Here is a 14,340-nt window from a genome sequence, read left to right on the forward strand (position 1 = left end):
GGGCAGTGACCCGATCCAGATGCTGCCCATGGCCTGGGTCACTCTCCAGGACCCCCCAACCTCATTGTTCTCTCCCCACCTCGGACCGCAGACCCCAGACTTTCCGCAAGAGCCCAAGCCCCCACACCGGGGGCGTGGTTCTCCGCCCGGTCCGCGCTACATCCTCAAGCCCCTGGAGGCGCCAGGGCCCCACGCAGCCCCGGGTGAGCTAGCCGAGAGCAAGACCTGCAGGAGGCCGGACAGGGAAAGTGGCCTGGGGCGAACAGAGACCGGGAGGCGGAGCTGAGCGAGGGGGCTCCCCCAGGAGCAGGAAGGGCTGGACACGGGGACAGGTCCGGGGGGCGGGTCCGGAATGGGCGGGGTCTTGCCCATTGGGCAGGGTCTAATGCGAGTGGTTGGCGTCCCGCGCGGGGCCCAAGGTGTGACACGGGTGGGCTTGGAACCGGGACCTTAGCTACTAGTGGGGCCGAAGTCCACCCTGCCATCGTTCTGCCGTGGTCAGTAGGGCTTGCTCCTCCCTGTGGGAAGCACCTACGGCCGGGAGCGGGCATCTCGTCACCACCGCGGTGGAGAAGCTGCACAGAAACCCACGGGGTGCGGACGACGCCACCTCCTGGAAGTAGGCCAGAGAACCCCACTCTGTCCGCAAATCGCTCTTATTTAGTAACAACTGTCATCGATTGTGATCCTAACCAGGGCCTCCTGCCTCCCAGGCAATACCCTTTTCCGCCTGGCGCTGCCTCTCTGACTCCAGTGGGGATGGAGAGCACTTTGTACATTTCAGGGGATCCTCTGGGCCTACAGGGAGAAGGGCCATCAGGCCTCAGCTCCCCAGGGTCTCTGCCAGTTCTTCTCTGCCTGTAGCCCTTATCTGGCTGCAGCCTCCACGCCTTCCCTGAGCCTGGCACCTTGTTAGCCCAGAGTGTTGTGGTAACTCGACCCGGTTCACAGACGACATCATGCTTCTGGGTCGTGAGTGGACGCTGATATCTTGAGTCTCCTTCTTCGATACCCCCACAATGGGGCAACCCCCCCCCACCCAGCAACGACCATGCAGGGAGTACGGGCTGAGGGGCATGTGGCCAATAGGAACGGTGAAATCCAGGCGGTGGGGGCAGCAGTACCCTCTGCACAGGTGTTGGGAACAGGACAATGTGCCCAGACTGGGCAGCACAGTTGGCACCCTGTAGCGTGCTGGAGGGCTAGACTGTCCGTCGTTGAGTAGACAAGGAAGGCCTGGTCCTAGACAGGGAGTGGAACTCAAGCCCAGCTGAAGCAGATGGCTGCAGGCACCCACGGCACACACAGGCAGCACAGGCTTTTCCTGGCTGAGTCCCCTGACCTGCTCCCAGGCAAAGCGTGTGGTCTGGCAAATACACAGTGGCTTTTCCCCACTGCCCCCACCCCCCACCTAACTGTTGAAGCTCAGGAAGCCTCAATGCGTGAGAGAAGAAACATTTTTAATTGTTCTGGCCCTGCCCCCTCCCCAGGGGAGTCCCAGCACTGCTCAGGCTCACTGCTTTTGCTTTCCCCTGGGATGCTGAGGACACTTTGACCTTGTCTATGTCACAGCCCACGTGTTTCTCTGATGCCACCGCCATAAGATCTAGTGCCCCCTGGTGCCATTGGGCAAGGCAGGCCAGAGAGGCCAGGGGCAGCTGGGTGTGCACCAGGCCACAGGGCTGTGGGACATGCAGCCGATGGTGCAGCTTCAGGTGGATGTGCTGGGTGAAGCGACTCCGGCAGACGCTGCACTGGAAGGGCCGGGTCCCTGAGTGAAGGCGCAGGTGGGTCTTGAGGTTACTGGAGCTGCTGAAGCGCTTGTGGCACACCTGACGGGAACGGGCCCTGGCATCAGCTTTGTCCTCTGGGCTGGCTCAGGCCTTCTACTCCCTCTCCTCATCTTGGAAATACCCATGACCCACCTCTCTTTCCCTCCAGGCCTGGAAGCTCTTCCAGTGATTTCTCCCTGAGTCCCACAGTATCTAACACATTAGAACCAGGCCGACTTGGGTTAGTGTCCTTCTCTTACTCCATGTGTGACCTTGTAAAAGTGACTTCTCCTCTCTGAGCCTTCCACTCCTCATTGGCAACATTGGTTATTAATAACTAGCTTCATGGATATGGTGGACTGAATAAGATAATCACATAAAACTCTTAAGTGTGAAGCTGCAGCTTCAGTGGATGTAATTAACTTTTACAGGGGGCTGCCACATGCCTGCAGTTGGTTTCACCTAGTCTTCCCCAGGACCCTAGGGAAGCATGACCAAGTACTAGTACAACTTCTATATTATAGTAAGAAAGCAGAGGCTCAGAGGAGTGAAGCCACTAGCCAAAGGTCACACGACAAGCTGGAGACAGAGCTAGGATTTGAACACAGGTGGCCTGATTTTGCAGCCCAGACTCATAATCATGGCACTGCTTTCATTTCTGCCCCTGTAAAATGGGAAAGAACCCCCGCCTTTCTGACTTCCTGAGGGATGTGGCTGGGCTCACAGAAGGAGGGAGCTGACATCAAGCTGATAGTTTTTCTACTTTGATACTATGGGTACACTGCAGCATTAACTCCTCCAACAACTCAGGGAGGTAGATAATAGGTATCCATCTACTCTCCATGACCTCCAACTTCATTGTTCTCTCCCTCCCCCAGGCCTTTGGAGTGACCTTCAGTATTACCCATTCCAGGCTGAGAGGGGTCATTTTCAATTTTCACTCCCCCTTCCCATCTCCACTTGCTGAGGAGGACTGGGGAATGGAGGCTGCAGGTGCCATCCCTCCAAGGGCCTAAAACGTCTCGCCAGCCTATAGGAGTACAGAGTAGGGGGAGGAGGATCTCACCGAGCACTTGTGGGGCCGCTCCCCAGTGTGTACCAGGTGGTGCTTCTGCAGGTGAGCGAGCTGGGTGAAGCTCTTCTGGCACAAGGCACACTGGAATGGACGCTCTCCACTGTGCACACGCAGGTGGACCTGAGTCAGATGCGGGAGAAATGCTGCCAACTGCCCAGCACCCCCAGCAGGGCCTGAGGTCCTCTCCGAATCTCTGCCCACTTCCCTCTCCCTCCCTGTCATCTCCCTCAGGGCCCATTATCCCCAGGATACCTCCACTCTTTCTGCTGCCCTGCAGGGGAGATGGTAGTGGTCAGAAGGCCAGGTAAGAGGTACCCCAGGTATGTTGTGGAGCACTGCTATTCAAAATGTGGTGCACATTGGCCGGGCGTGGTGGCTCACACCTGTAATCCCAGCACTTTGGGAGGCTGAGGCAGGAAGATCACCTGAGGTCGGGAGTTGGAGACCAGCCTGACCAACATGGAGAAACCCCATCTCTACTAAAAATACAAAATTAGCTAAGTGTGGTGGTACGTGCCTGTAATCCCAGCTACTTGGGAGACTGAGGCAGGAGAATCACTTGAACCTGGGAGGTGGAGGTTGCGGTGAGCTGAGATCGCGCCATTGCACACCAGCCTGGGCAACAAGAGCAAAACTCTGTCTCAAAAAAATTTTTTTTAAAAATGTGGTTCACAGACCAGCAGCGCTGGTATCACACTTAGGGAGCATGTTAGAAATGCAGGTTCTCAGGCCCGGCCCCAGACCTGCTGAATCAAAAACTCTGGGAGGGCTGGGCACACACATGCTCATGGCTGCAATCCCAGCATTTTGGGAGGCCGAGGAGGGAGGATCAATGGAGCCCAGTAGTTCAATACCAGCCTGAGCAACATATCGGGACCCCATCTGTACAAAAAATTTAAAAATTAACCAGGTGTGGTGGTGTGTTCCTGTGGTCCCAGCTGCTGGGGAGGATGAGGTAGGAGAATTCCTTAAGCCCAGGAGTTTGAGACCAGCGTGGGCGACGGAATGAGACCCCATATGAAAAAAAAAAAAAGATAACTCTGGGGCTGGGAGCTACTCTGGAGGCTGAGGTGGGAGGGTCGCAAAAACTCTAGGAATCTGCATGTTTACTAGCTCTCCAGGTGGTCTGAGGCTCATGAAAGTTTAAGAACTCCTGCCCTGCAGAATCCAGTAAGGCTTTTTTCCTCATAACCACAACGTGCCCTCAACTTCAGAGCTAGCCGGCGAGCGCACAGCTTCCGGCCTTTGCTAACGCACTGAGATGCGCCCCTGGGCGCCCCCTGCTGGACGGTGCGGATGGTGAGGCCAATCGCATCGGCGGTCGCGCTGATTTGTGGGATCCCACTTGAAAAAGGTTGGTCATAGGACTGTGGTCTAGACTCACCAAAATCTACCCATTCCCTCATCTGACTGCCCAGAAAAATAACTAAGAAGCTTAACTGGGAGTCCAGAAAGGATAGTTGTCCAGGAAAGGGTTTCTTTGCCCAGAGCAAATGTTGAGAGACTGAACCTAACACTACCATTAAATCAGGGTAATCTTAGGCAAACGCTGCCCATTAAAAGCCTCAGTCTCCCCATTTTAACCTAAATGAGACGATCTCATAGGCAGTCCTCTAGGGTGGCAAGGACTTTGGTGGCCGTCTTATCCTATATTTCTACCCAAATGAACCATCCAAGGTCACTTGGCCCTAGAGGTTGCCCAGGAGTGCCTTCTAGCTTTGAGGTCCTTGCTTCTAAAAGCAGACTGGGGTGCATGGGGGGCCCTGAAAGATGGTGAAGGGAGCAGCAGAGCCCAGGAGGCAGGTACCTTGAGATTGGAGAGCTGCCCAAAGCTCTTGCCACATACGTTGCACTCGTACAGGATTTTGCCATTCTCCTTTTTCAGTGGGTAAGGCAAGGCTGCGGTGCCTGTCCGGGAATTCAGTGGGACTCGCTTTGCTGGAGATGCCATACCACCATGCTCCAGGCCTGGGGAGTCGGTTGGGGCAGCTCCAGCACCTGGATTTCGGGCCTGGGAAGGCAGGGCTTGGCCAGAGGCTTGGAAGGCCCCTGGGTAGGGAAGCAGGGTCTCCCACCGAGTGCTGGGGTGCCCAGGCTCATTGGCCATCATCAGCAGGCTAGGCATAGCCATTGTGGGCCAGGAGTTGTCTTGAGGCAGCATGAGGAGGTGGGGACATTGGTCAGAAGGTAGGGCCCCATAGGTGAATAGGTGGGGTGGAGGCAGGAGAAGTGGGTATCCAGGGTAGAAGGTGTGGAGGAGGAATGGGAACTCCTTGGAGATGGAGTTGGCAGGGGGGCAGGGGCAGAAAGCCAAGGGGCTGGGGCTCTTTCTGTTCTGCAGTGGTGGTGGGGAAGAGCTGTTATGAGGAGAGAAGGCTGGGCAGGGGGCCCCATCGCCAGCTCTTTCTGGCTGTTTTCTCAGCTTGTCCTTGTTCCGTGGGTACTTGAGTGTGAGTTTCTTATCATCGGTGGAGATGGCATGCAGCCCTGGTGGCTCTTGCTCTAAGCAGGAAAAGGAAGGCGGTCAGGTCCCCACAGTCTGGGGTGAGGTTCTGTCCTCCATCAAACCTGCCCCGCTCAGGGCTGAGAAAGACCTCCAGCCCGCGAGCCTGCTAGCATTTTTGTAGTGCTGAACAATTTCAGGGGGAGAAAACAGTTCAAGGTCCCTGTTAGACACCCAGGTTGAGAAGTCAAGTGGGCAGATGGATAAACTGGGTTGGAGTTTAAAGGAGAGCTCTGAAGTGGAGACATAAATCCAGGTGCCATGGGTACAGATAAGATCACATAAGGGTGAGGCTAGATCTGCTGTGTCCAAAATGGCAGCCACTGGACATGTGACTAGATTTACATTAATTAAAATGATTTTAATAAAAAATGAAGTTCTCAGTTGCACCAGTCATATTTACAGTGCTCAGCAGGTATGGTGTTGGACAGCACAGGTATAGAATGTTCCCATTATTGCAGGGAATTCTAACAAACAGTGCTATTCTAGATAAAGAGTATTAAAATGAAAAACCTGTTACAAAGTAAACTGTCAACAGGTGCGGTGGCTCATGCCTGTAATCCCAGTGCTTTGGGAGGCCAAGGCAGGAGGATTGCTTAAGCCCAGGAATTTGAGACCAGCCTGGACAACAAAGCAAAATCCCATCTCTACAAAACACTAAGGAAATTAAGGCCGCGTGCAGTGGGTCACGCCTGTAATCCCAGGACTTTGGGAGGCCGAGGCAGGCAGATCACCTGAGGTTGGGAGTTTGAGACCAGCCTGACCAACATGGAGGAACCCCGTCTCTACTAAAAATACAAAATTAGCTGGGCATGGTGGCGCATGCCTGTAATCCCAGCTACTTGGGAGGCTGAGACAGGAAAATTGCTTGAACCTGGGAGGCAGAGGTTGTGGTGAGCCAAGATCATACTATTGCACTCCAGCCTGGGCAACAAGAGCGAAACTCTGTCTTGAAAAAAAAAGAAAAGAAAAGAAAGAAAATTAGCCAGGTGTTTGTGTCATGTGTCTGTAGTAGTCCCAACTACTCAGGAGGCTGAGGAGAGAGGATTGCTTGAGGGCAGGAGTTGGAGGCTGCAGTGAGCCATGATTGTGTCACTACACTCCAGCCTATCTAAAAAAAAAAAAAAAAAAAAAAAAAAAGCAAGTTGTCTTGTGGTTGGATCCTTATTTACTCAATCTCACTGAGCTGTTTCACTCTGTGCTCTGTGCTGGGGTCCCAGAAATAAAGAACACAGCAAAAGAGTCCTTGCCCTCCAGGAGGTCATTGTCACATAAGGAAATGGTATGTTACAACAAACCTAAAACCCAGGTAGAGATGAGATCCCACTTTTGTGGATGAAGAAACCAGTCCTCGGTGTTGTGTCCAAGTCCATAGAAATAGAAAGGGCAGAACCGGGACTCCAACCCCAATTCCCTGACTCCCAGCCCAGTGCTGTTTTTTTTTTATTTTCTTGAGACGGAGTCTCATTCTGCCAACCAAGCTGGAGTGCAATGGCATGGTCTTGGCTCACTGCAACCTCTGCCTCCCGGGTTCAAGCAATTCTCGTGCCTCAGTGCTTTTATAAGACCCCTCTAGGGCTGGACAAGGTGGCTCACATCTGTAATTCCAGCACTTTGGGTGGCCAAGGCAGGTGGATCACCTGAGGTCAGGAGTTCGAGACCAGCCTGGCTAACATGGCAAAACCCTGTCTTCACTAAAAATACAAAAATTGGCCGGGGGTGGTGGCACATGCCTGTAAACCTAGCTACTCTGAGAAGCTGAGGCAGGAGAATCGCTTGAACCCGGGAGGCAGAGGTTGCAGTGACCGGAGATCATGCCATTGCACTCCAGCCTGGGCAACAGAATGAGACTCCATCTCACAAACAAACAAACACCTCTCTAAGCAGACAAAGTACCATCCCCAACCCCCATGACCTGGGCTATACCTACACCAGCTCCCACACACACGTCTAAGAAGCCAGTGCTCAGCTTCTCTGGCTCAGGTATCACCACTGGAAAGCCCCCTGCACCCTCAGGCCAGAATTCCAAGGCCAAAATGTGGAAGTACAGTATGCCTAAGGCTCTGTCTTCATCAGTGACACTGCATCGTCTCCACCACCCATCCCCAAACCTAGCAGTCCCCCCCAGCCTCCAGCCTCTGCCAGGCACAGGTGCAGCCCGGTGCCCTGGGCTTACTCATGCTCAAGGTGTCCTCTTGGAGGCCCTGCAGGGCTGTGCCAAGGGGTGCCGGCCGTGGGGTGCACAGGTTCAGGTCCAGATCCTGTAGGCAGGCCAGCAGCGCAGACCTGCCTGGTGCCAGGGGCAAGGGACACAGCCAGCTGGCACAGGATGGACCATGAGCATCCACTGTGTCTGGAAGTGGTCTGCAGGCTGAGAAGACCTGGAGGGCAGGGGCAAGGGGTTTGGGGGCTGGTGACTGGGACTCCATGGGTCCCTTAGATGGCCCCTACCCCTATTTTGGTTTCCAAAGGGGAGAATAAGCTAAAACAGCCACCACAATCCATATCTGTCACTCAGATGACATCTCTTCCCTCATCCAAAGATCTCTTTCCCCCAGAATTTTCCCACCCATTGCAAGATTGCCCTCCTCCTGTCCCCAGGGCCCCCTCTAGCCCTGTTCTCCCTCCCTGCCCAACCCCATGTACCTCTGACCACCCTGGTCCCCAGTGTATCTCAGACCATCACTGTAATTTGAATGGCACCGCAGTGAGCCCAAAGACAATCCCCATCAAAGACTACAAACTCCACAAGATGGCCCTGAGCCCCCGCTCACTAAGGCCTAAGGCCATGGTCATAGCAGCCAAGCCTGCTGCATGAGGCTTCCCCTTCTTATTCCCCACAGGAGAGTCTGGGCCCCTGAGGCATGGGGAGAGGGTCTGTGGCTCCTCAAAGGAACATCCCTATGATGTGCCTGGACTAGGGGGTGCTCAGGACTGGGGAGGAGGTCCAGGTCCCTTCAGACATTCCCCCTTTTCCTCCTAACGTCACCTCCTACTATAAGCAGACTACCCACAAAGGTAAGGCTGGGATTCTACCTTACCTGGTCACCTCGGAAGAGCTGGAAGTCCAGGCTGGGAGACAGGGAGCCCCCTGTACCTCCCAGGGCCATGGGCCTGTGGCAGCAATCCAGTTGTGTGGCTGGTTCTTCCTTCATATCCCCATTACCTGCTGGGAAACAGGTGAGTTACAGGTAAGCTGTGGAGGTCCTGCAAATAGGAGTCTGAGTTCTAGGACTGGCTGTCCCATTAACATGCTGCGTGACCACAAGCGATTCACGTCCCTTCCTGGACTCAGTTTCCCTATCTGCAAAATGGGAAGGTTGGTCTAGTTGATGTGTAAGGATGCTCTCACTGTTGACATTTAGAAGCCAATGATGCTCTCCTGGTAGGTGTGGGAAGATTAAATAGAGATTGGCCAGGTGCAGTGGCTCAAGCCTGTAATCCCAGCACTTTGGGAGGCTGAGATGGGAGGATCTTTTGAGGCCAGGAGTTCCAGACCAGCCTGGGCAACATAATGAGACCCTCATCTCTACAAAATAAAAAATACGGCGGGCACGGTGGCTCACACCTGTAATTCCAGCACTTTGGGAGTCCAAGGCAGTTGGATCACCTGAGGTAGGGAGTTCAAGACCAGCCTGAGCAACATGGTGAAACCCTGTCTCTACTAAAAATACAAAAGTTAACTGGGCATGGTGGTGCACACCTGTAATCCCAGCTACTCAGGAAGCTGAGGCATGAGAATCACTTGAACCCTGGAGGCAGAGGTTGCAGTGAGCCAAGATCGTGCCACTGTACTCCAGCCTGGCAACAGAGTGAGACTCGTTCTCCAAAAAACAAAAGAGGAAGGCCCTCCATTCCAGCCTGGGCAACAGAAAAAAAAAGGGAGGCCCAGGCGGGTGGATCACCTGAGGTCAGGAGTTCAAGACCAGCCTGGCTAACATGGTGAAACCCCATCTCTACTAAAAATACGAAAATTAGGCCAGGCGTGATGGTTCATGCCTATAATCCCAGCACTTTGGGAGGCTGAGGCGGGCAGATCACCTGAGGTCAGGAGTTCAAGACCAGCCTGACCAACATGGTAAAACCCCGTCTCTACTAAAAAAACAAAAATTAGCTAGGTGTGGTGGTGCGCGCCTACAATCCCAGCTACTCAGGAGGCTGAGGCAGGAGAATCGCTTGAACCCAGGAGGCGGAGGTTGCAGTGAGCTGAGATCATACCACTGCATTCAGCCTGGGCAACAGAGCAAGACTTTGTCTCAAAAAAAAAAAAAAAAAAATTAGCTGGGCGTGGTGGCTCATGCCTGTAGTCCCAGCTACTAGGGAGGCTGAGGCAGGAGAATCGCTTGAACCCAAGAGGCGGAGGTTGCAGTGAGCCGAGATCACATCACTGCACTCCAGCCTGGGCAATAGAGTGAGACTTGCTCTCAAAAATAAATAAATAAATAAATAAATAAATAAATAAATAAATAAGCTGGGTGTAGTAGCCTGTGCCTATGGTCCCAGCTACTCGGGAGGCTGAGGTGGGAAGATTGCTTGAGCCTGGAAGGTTGTGGCTGCAGTGAGCTGAGATTACACCACTACACTCTAGTCTGGGTGATGACAGAGCAAGACCCTGTCTCAATCAATCAATCAATCAATGGAGATTAGCCATTCGGAAGTGAAGAGCAGAGCTGTCTTGAGAGGAGAGGAAGGCCCTTATGGAGGTTACTTCCAAGAAAGTGCAGCGATCTGAGGAAACATTCCAGATTCTTCAGGGCTACAGAGAAGCCACCCCCTTCTGTGCTGAGAGGGGTCCCTGACTCTACCAACCAGAGGCCCCCCACCAAGGGGAACCCTGCATCCCAGCTCACCCAGACAGCTCTTCTGGACAGCTGAAGACACCTCAGTGTCCTGTCACCCAGGCTGCCCAGCTCAGCGCTCTCACCAGGGATAAAGCCTGAATGAGTGGACCAAGCCCCTGGATGCCCCTGACTGGCCTGACAGAGAGACGCGAGTGCCCAGCTGTCTGCTCACCCAGCACCAGGCTTCTCTGCCATCTTCCACCTGAGGCCACACAGCACAGAGATCACTTCAGCCCAGCAAATGTCCTAAGACCCTTTCCCTATCCCCTCAGGGACCACCCTTTGAATCTCAAATGCCTCTCAGACCCTAAAACCCTCACTCCAGTGTCTCAGCCCTCCAAAACCCTTTCTCCTTTCCCTCTTTCCTCTCTCCTCCCAACACTGCTTCAGGTCTCAAAGCAAATACCATTGCCACCCGAAGGGCCGCTGGCTGTGGGGCTCTCCATTCGGCGCTGCAGCAGTGCTCCTGGCTGGGAAGGAAGGAGGTGGGCAGCCAGGCCACAGCTGCCTGTGGCTGAGGCCCCGGTGGGAGTGAGAGATGGCAGGAAGGTGTTACATTTGAAGTTGCCACAGATAGGAAGTGGGGGCAGGCAGGCCTGGGGGCCCTGCAAGGCCTGACAAGGGGGCACCATCCACTCAACTTTGCCTACCTGGGGCAGCTCTGGAGGACAACCTGCTGGTGTACATTGCAGTGAACTGGGGCTACTGGAATTTCAGGATGTGTGTGTGAGTGGGGCGGGCTGTGATTTCTGTTCTCAAAGAACCCAGATGGCTGGGCAGGAGGACAGAATAGGACTCAAAGGCTGGACAGGGAGGCCTTCTGTGGAGGGGAGCCAAGCTGAGATGAAGACAGGCATTGATGACAGGGAGACAGTGATGGTGACAGGTAGGGACAGGAACAGGCAGAGACAAGAACAGGCAACATAGAAGGATATGGAATGAGACAGAGAACAGAGCAGGCAGCTGATCTCACAGATATAACAAACACGTTTTCCTCCTCCAAGTCCCATCTCAGATCTCCTGACCCTGGAAAGTTTAATCCTCTAATCTAGAGGCCCCAAGAGGCAAAAGATAGTTCAAGGACATGGCCAGGTGCAGTGGCTCACACCTGTAATCCCAGCACTTCAGGAGACCAAGGCAGACCCATCTCTTGAGCCCAGAAGTTTGAGACCAGCCTGGGCAACAAAGCAAGACCTCATCTCTACAAAAAATACAAAACTTAGCTGGGCATGGTGACTTGCACCTGTGGTCCCAGCTACTCAGGAGGCTGAGGCAGGAGGATCACTTGAACCCAGGAATATAAGGCTGCAGTGAACTAGGATACTGCTACTGCATTCTAGCCTGGGTGACAAAGAAAGATCCTATCTCTTAAAAAAAAAATAGACATAGCAAAATGGGTGTAAGGCATGACTAGGTCAGGTGCGGTGGCTCACATCTGTAATGCCAGCACTTTGGGAGGCCAAGGTGGGCCAACTGCTTGAGCCCAGGAGTTCAAGACCAGCATGAGCAATATGGTGAAACACCATCTCTACAAAAAATACAAAAATGAGCCAGGCATGATGGCGCGCGCCTGTAGTCCCAGCTACTCAGGAGGCTGAGGTGGGAGGATCACTTGAGCTGGGGAGGTCGAGGCTGCAGTGAGCCGAAATGATGCCACTGCACTCCGGCCTGGGTGACAGAGCGAGATCCTGTCTCAAAAAAACATAAATAAATAAGGCAAAGACATGTATAGATACAAAAAGGGAGGCCTCATAGGCCAGAAAGTGTCTTTTTAGACTGAGCAATGTCACTATTCTTGTGAGCATGAGAAGAGGCATCATCCCTGCGGCCTCACAAATTCTGGTGTGTGTGAGTCTGGCCCAGCGTGCAAAAGCCCCAGCCAGCCATCAATCTCCATCCCAGCCATGCCACCCTGGTGTCCCAGAACACACAGGGACATCTCAAGCTGTGCACCATGGGCTGGGGCATGTTCCTGGGGTTTCTCGGCCAGCTCAGCCCCTTGGGCTGTGACTCACCCTCTATTGTGGAGAGTCCTCCACGTAACTGATTCCAATATGTTTGTGAGCATCTCCAGGACAGGGACCTCTGTCTACTCATTTTGGTTTTCCATGTAGACATTTGTCAGGCTTTTTTGGATGCCCAGCATCTGAAACTTTTCCCCTACATGAGTTTTGAGGGAGGCAAAAGGTACCTCTCATGATAAAAGCCAAAATGGCCAAATACTTAGTTTCAACCTCCCTCCCCAGCACTTCATGCAGGCACACTAGGACTAGGTCGATCAGATGTCCCCACTCAGATAGCAGGTCAGAAGCCAGTGCCCCTGGCTGAGCGCAGTGGCTCACGCCTGTAATCCCAGGACTTTGGGAGGCCGAGACGGGCAGATCACTTGAGGTCGGGAGTTCAAGACCAGCCTGGCCAACATGGTGAAACCCTATCTCTACAAAAACACAAAAATTAACTAAGTGTGGTGGCATATGCCTGTATTTCCAGCTAGTTAGGAGACTGAGGCAGGAGAATTGCTTGAACTCAGGAGGTTGCAGTGAGCTGAGATGGCTCTGCTATACTCCAGGCTGGGCGACAGAGTGAGACTACATCTCAAAAAAAAAAAAAAAAAAAAAAGCCACTGGCCCTGAGGTGGCAGGTCTGTGGAGACTCCTCTCTACAGCAAAGGCTGTGGTACCACATCCGGCTTCCAGGGCAGTGGAGGAAAGAAGGGGGTTCAGGGGAGGCTGCAGAGTCTGTGCAGGGCTGGTCCTGGGGTTTGATATTTGGCCATGGTCCTGTCTACTTCCAGTCTCCCTTGATCCATCCTGTTCTCCAAGCCTCACTCTCCAGACTTCTCAGACCTTCTGTGAGCTTTTCTAACGTCTTTCAAACAAATTCCTTCTGCTTACATCCTCCTGAAATGGTTTTTGTAGCTTACAACTGATAATTTCTGCATTATACATGCTCAGAATAGAAGATGAAGTAACAGGGTTCCAGTTGCAATTGTCCAAGGAACAGAGTAAATAGCCACCTTTACAAACAGCTTTCTTGCTGTGTCTGGCACTGTGCTAGGGGCTTCATAAACTTTATCTCATTTAGTCTTCACAGTAAACCTGTGTGGTGGATTTTATTATTAGCAACTCACCTAGCGTCATACAGCAAGTAGTCAAGAGCTCTTTAGTGGCAAACCTCAGACTCTGCCATCTCTTGGCCATGTCAGCTTCCCCCACTACGACAGATACCCCCTCATTTCTTCCTCTCTTGCTCTCTCTTCCGACATGCTGTTCCCAGTCCTTCCCCCCACCCCTCCCCTCAGAGGCCCCCTCAGTATCTTTCAGCTTAATGGGGGGCTTAGTTCACCAAAACTCCACTCCCCAAAAGAGCCCTCCCAGAACCCCAGGCCACAAGCCTGCCTCCCCTGCAGTCTTGCTGGGTATCACAGGGAAGTGAGGGGGCACCGAGTGAAGCTTCCTCCCCTCCAAGGCACATCCCCACACACCTTTGGCTTCCATCTGCCAGCTCTGCCCCCTCCTAGCATCACACTCTGCTCCCAACTCTCAGAACGCTTTGCACAACCTCTCTGTTAGAAAAAAATAAAAAAGGAAATGGCCTTGGAGATTTCCAAATCTCCAATCCTGAAAGCTCCCTGGCTTGGCTAGGAAATGTCCCAGGAGGTGGGCTGAGGACAGACTCCCTCAGGTTCCCACGTGGAGCAACCTCTGCCTGCCAAGCCCTTCCTTGCTCTCATCTCCCAGATCATCTGTCTTGTCAGCCTCCATGCCCTGTGATGTCACAGGCCTAACTGTGATGCCACAGGCCTAACTGTGACGTCAGCTTTTCCCACATCCCCTGGGGAGGTAGCACAAAAGGAGGAACATGGTCTTCTAACTGGGGAACGTGAGCAGATGCCTTGACCAGACCAGAGACCCAAGCCAAGGAAAGTCCGTGGTCACGGACCACGTGAGCTTGGGAAGTGCAGATAGAGGGGAAGTAGGGAGCTGACTCCAGGTGCAGGGGGCACGTTCGGGAGGCTTCTGAAGAGGAAGTGCCTCCATAGTAGGGGACAAGAGCTGGAGGGGCTGGGTCCTCGGGCTCTTGGTGCTCACTGCACACTTTCTTCTTCCTTTCGTTAGTTGCAAAATAATGCATACTAGTGGTAAACAT

At 53.4% G+C, this 14,340-nt stretch overlaps 1 protein-coding gene across 4 annotated transcripts; it reads right to left on the minus strand.

The window, feature by feature from the left end:
- Positions 1-1,443: 1,443 nt before the first annotated feature.
- ZNF683 (zinc finger protein 683) lies at positions 1,444-13,919 on the minus strand. Of its 4 annotated transcripts, none has more exons than XM_050791507.1 (6): positions 13,676-13,919; positions 8,392-8,516; positions 7,527-7,731; positions 4,655-5,349; positions 2,839-2,967; positions 1,444-1,832 (listed from the first exon to the last, which is right to left on the minus strand). In XM_050791507.1, exons 1-6 carry the CDS (start codon positions 13,686-13,688, stop codon positions 1,461-1,463), a joined length of 1,539 nt encoding a protein of 512 aa, XP_050647464.1. In that variant the 5' UTR covers positions 13,689-13,919; the 3' UTR covers positions 1,444-1,460. The 4 variants fall into 4 exon arrangements, with proteins under 4 accessions (XP_050647464.1, XP_050647458.1, XP_050647475.1 ...); XM_050791501.1 differs by having other exon boundaries at positions 8,392-8,519; XM_050791518.1 differs by lacking the exon at positions 13,676-13,919 and adding an exon at positions 13,322-13,381 and having other exon boundaries at positions 8,392-8,519.
- Positions 13,920-14,340: the final 421 nt, after the last annotated feature.

This window comes from Macaca thibetana, chromosome 1 (genome assembly GCF_024542745.1).
Source record: "Macaca thibetana thibetana isolate TM-01 chromosome 1, ASM2454274v1, whole genome shotgun sequence".
Lineage (NCBI taxonomy): Eukaryota > Metazoa > Chordata > Mammalia > Primates > Cercopithecidae > Macaca > Macaca thibetana.

Coding starts and splice junctions, on each gene's coding strand:
- ZNF683 (XM_050791499.1), bottom strand. CDS start 10,637: ATGGAGAGCCCCACAGCCAGCGGCCCTTCGGGTGGCAATG. Junction 8,520..10,597: donor CGGCCCTTCGGGTGGCAATG/GTATTTGCTTTG, acceptor CCTGTTTCCCAG/CAGGTAATGGGGATATGAAG. Junction 7,732..8,391: donor AGCTCTTCCGAGGTGACCAG/GTAAGGTAGAAT, acceptor CCTGCCCTCCAG/GTCTTCTCAGCCTGCAGACC.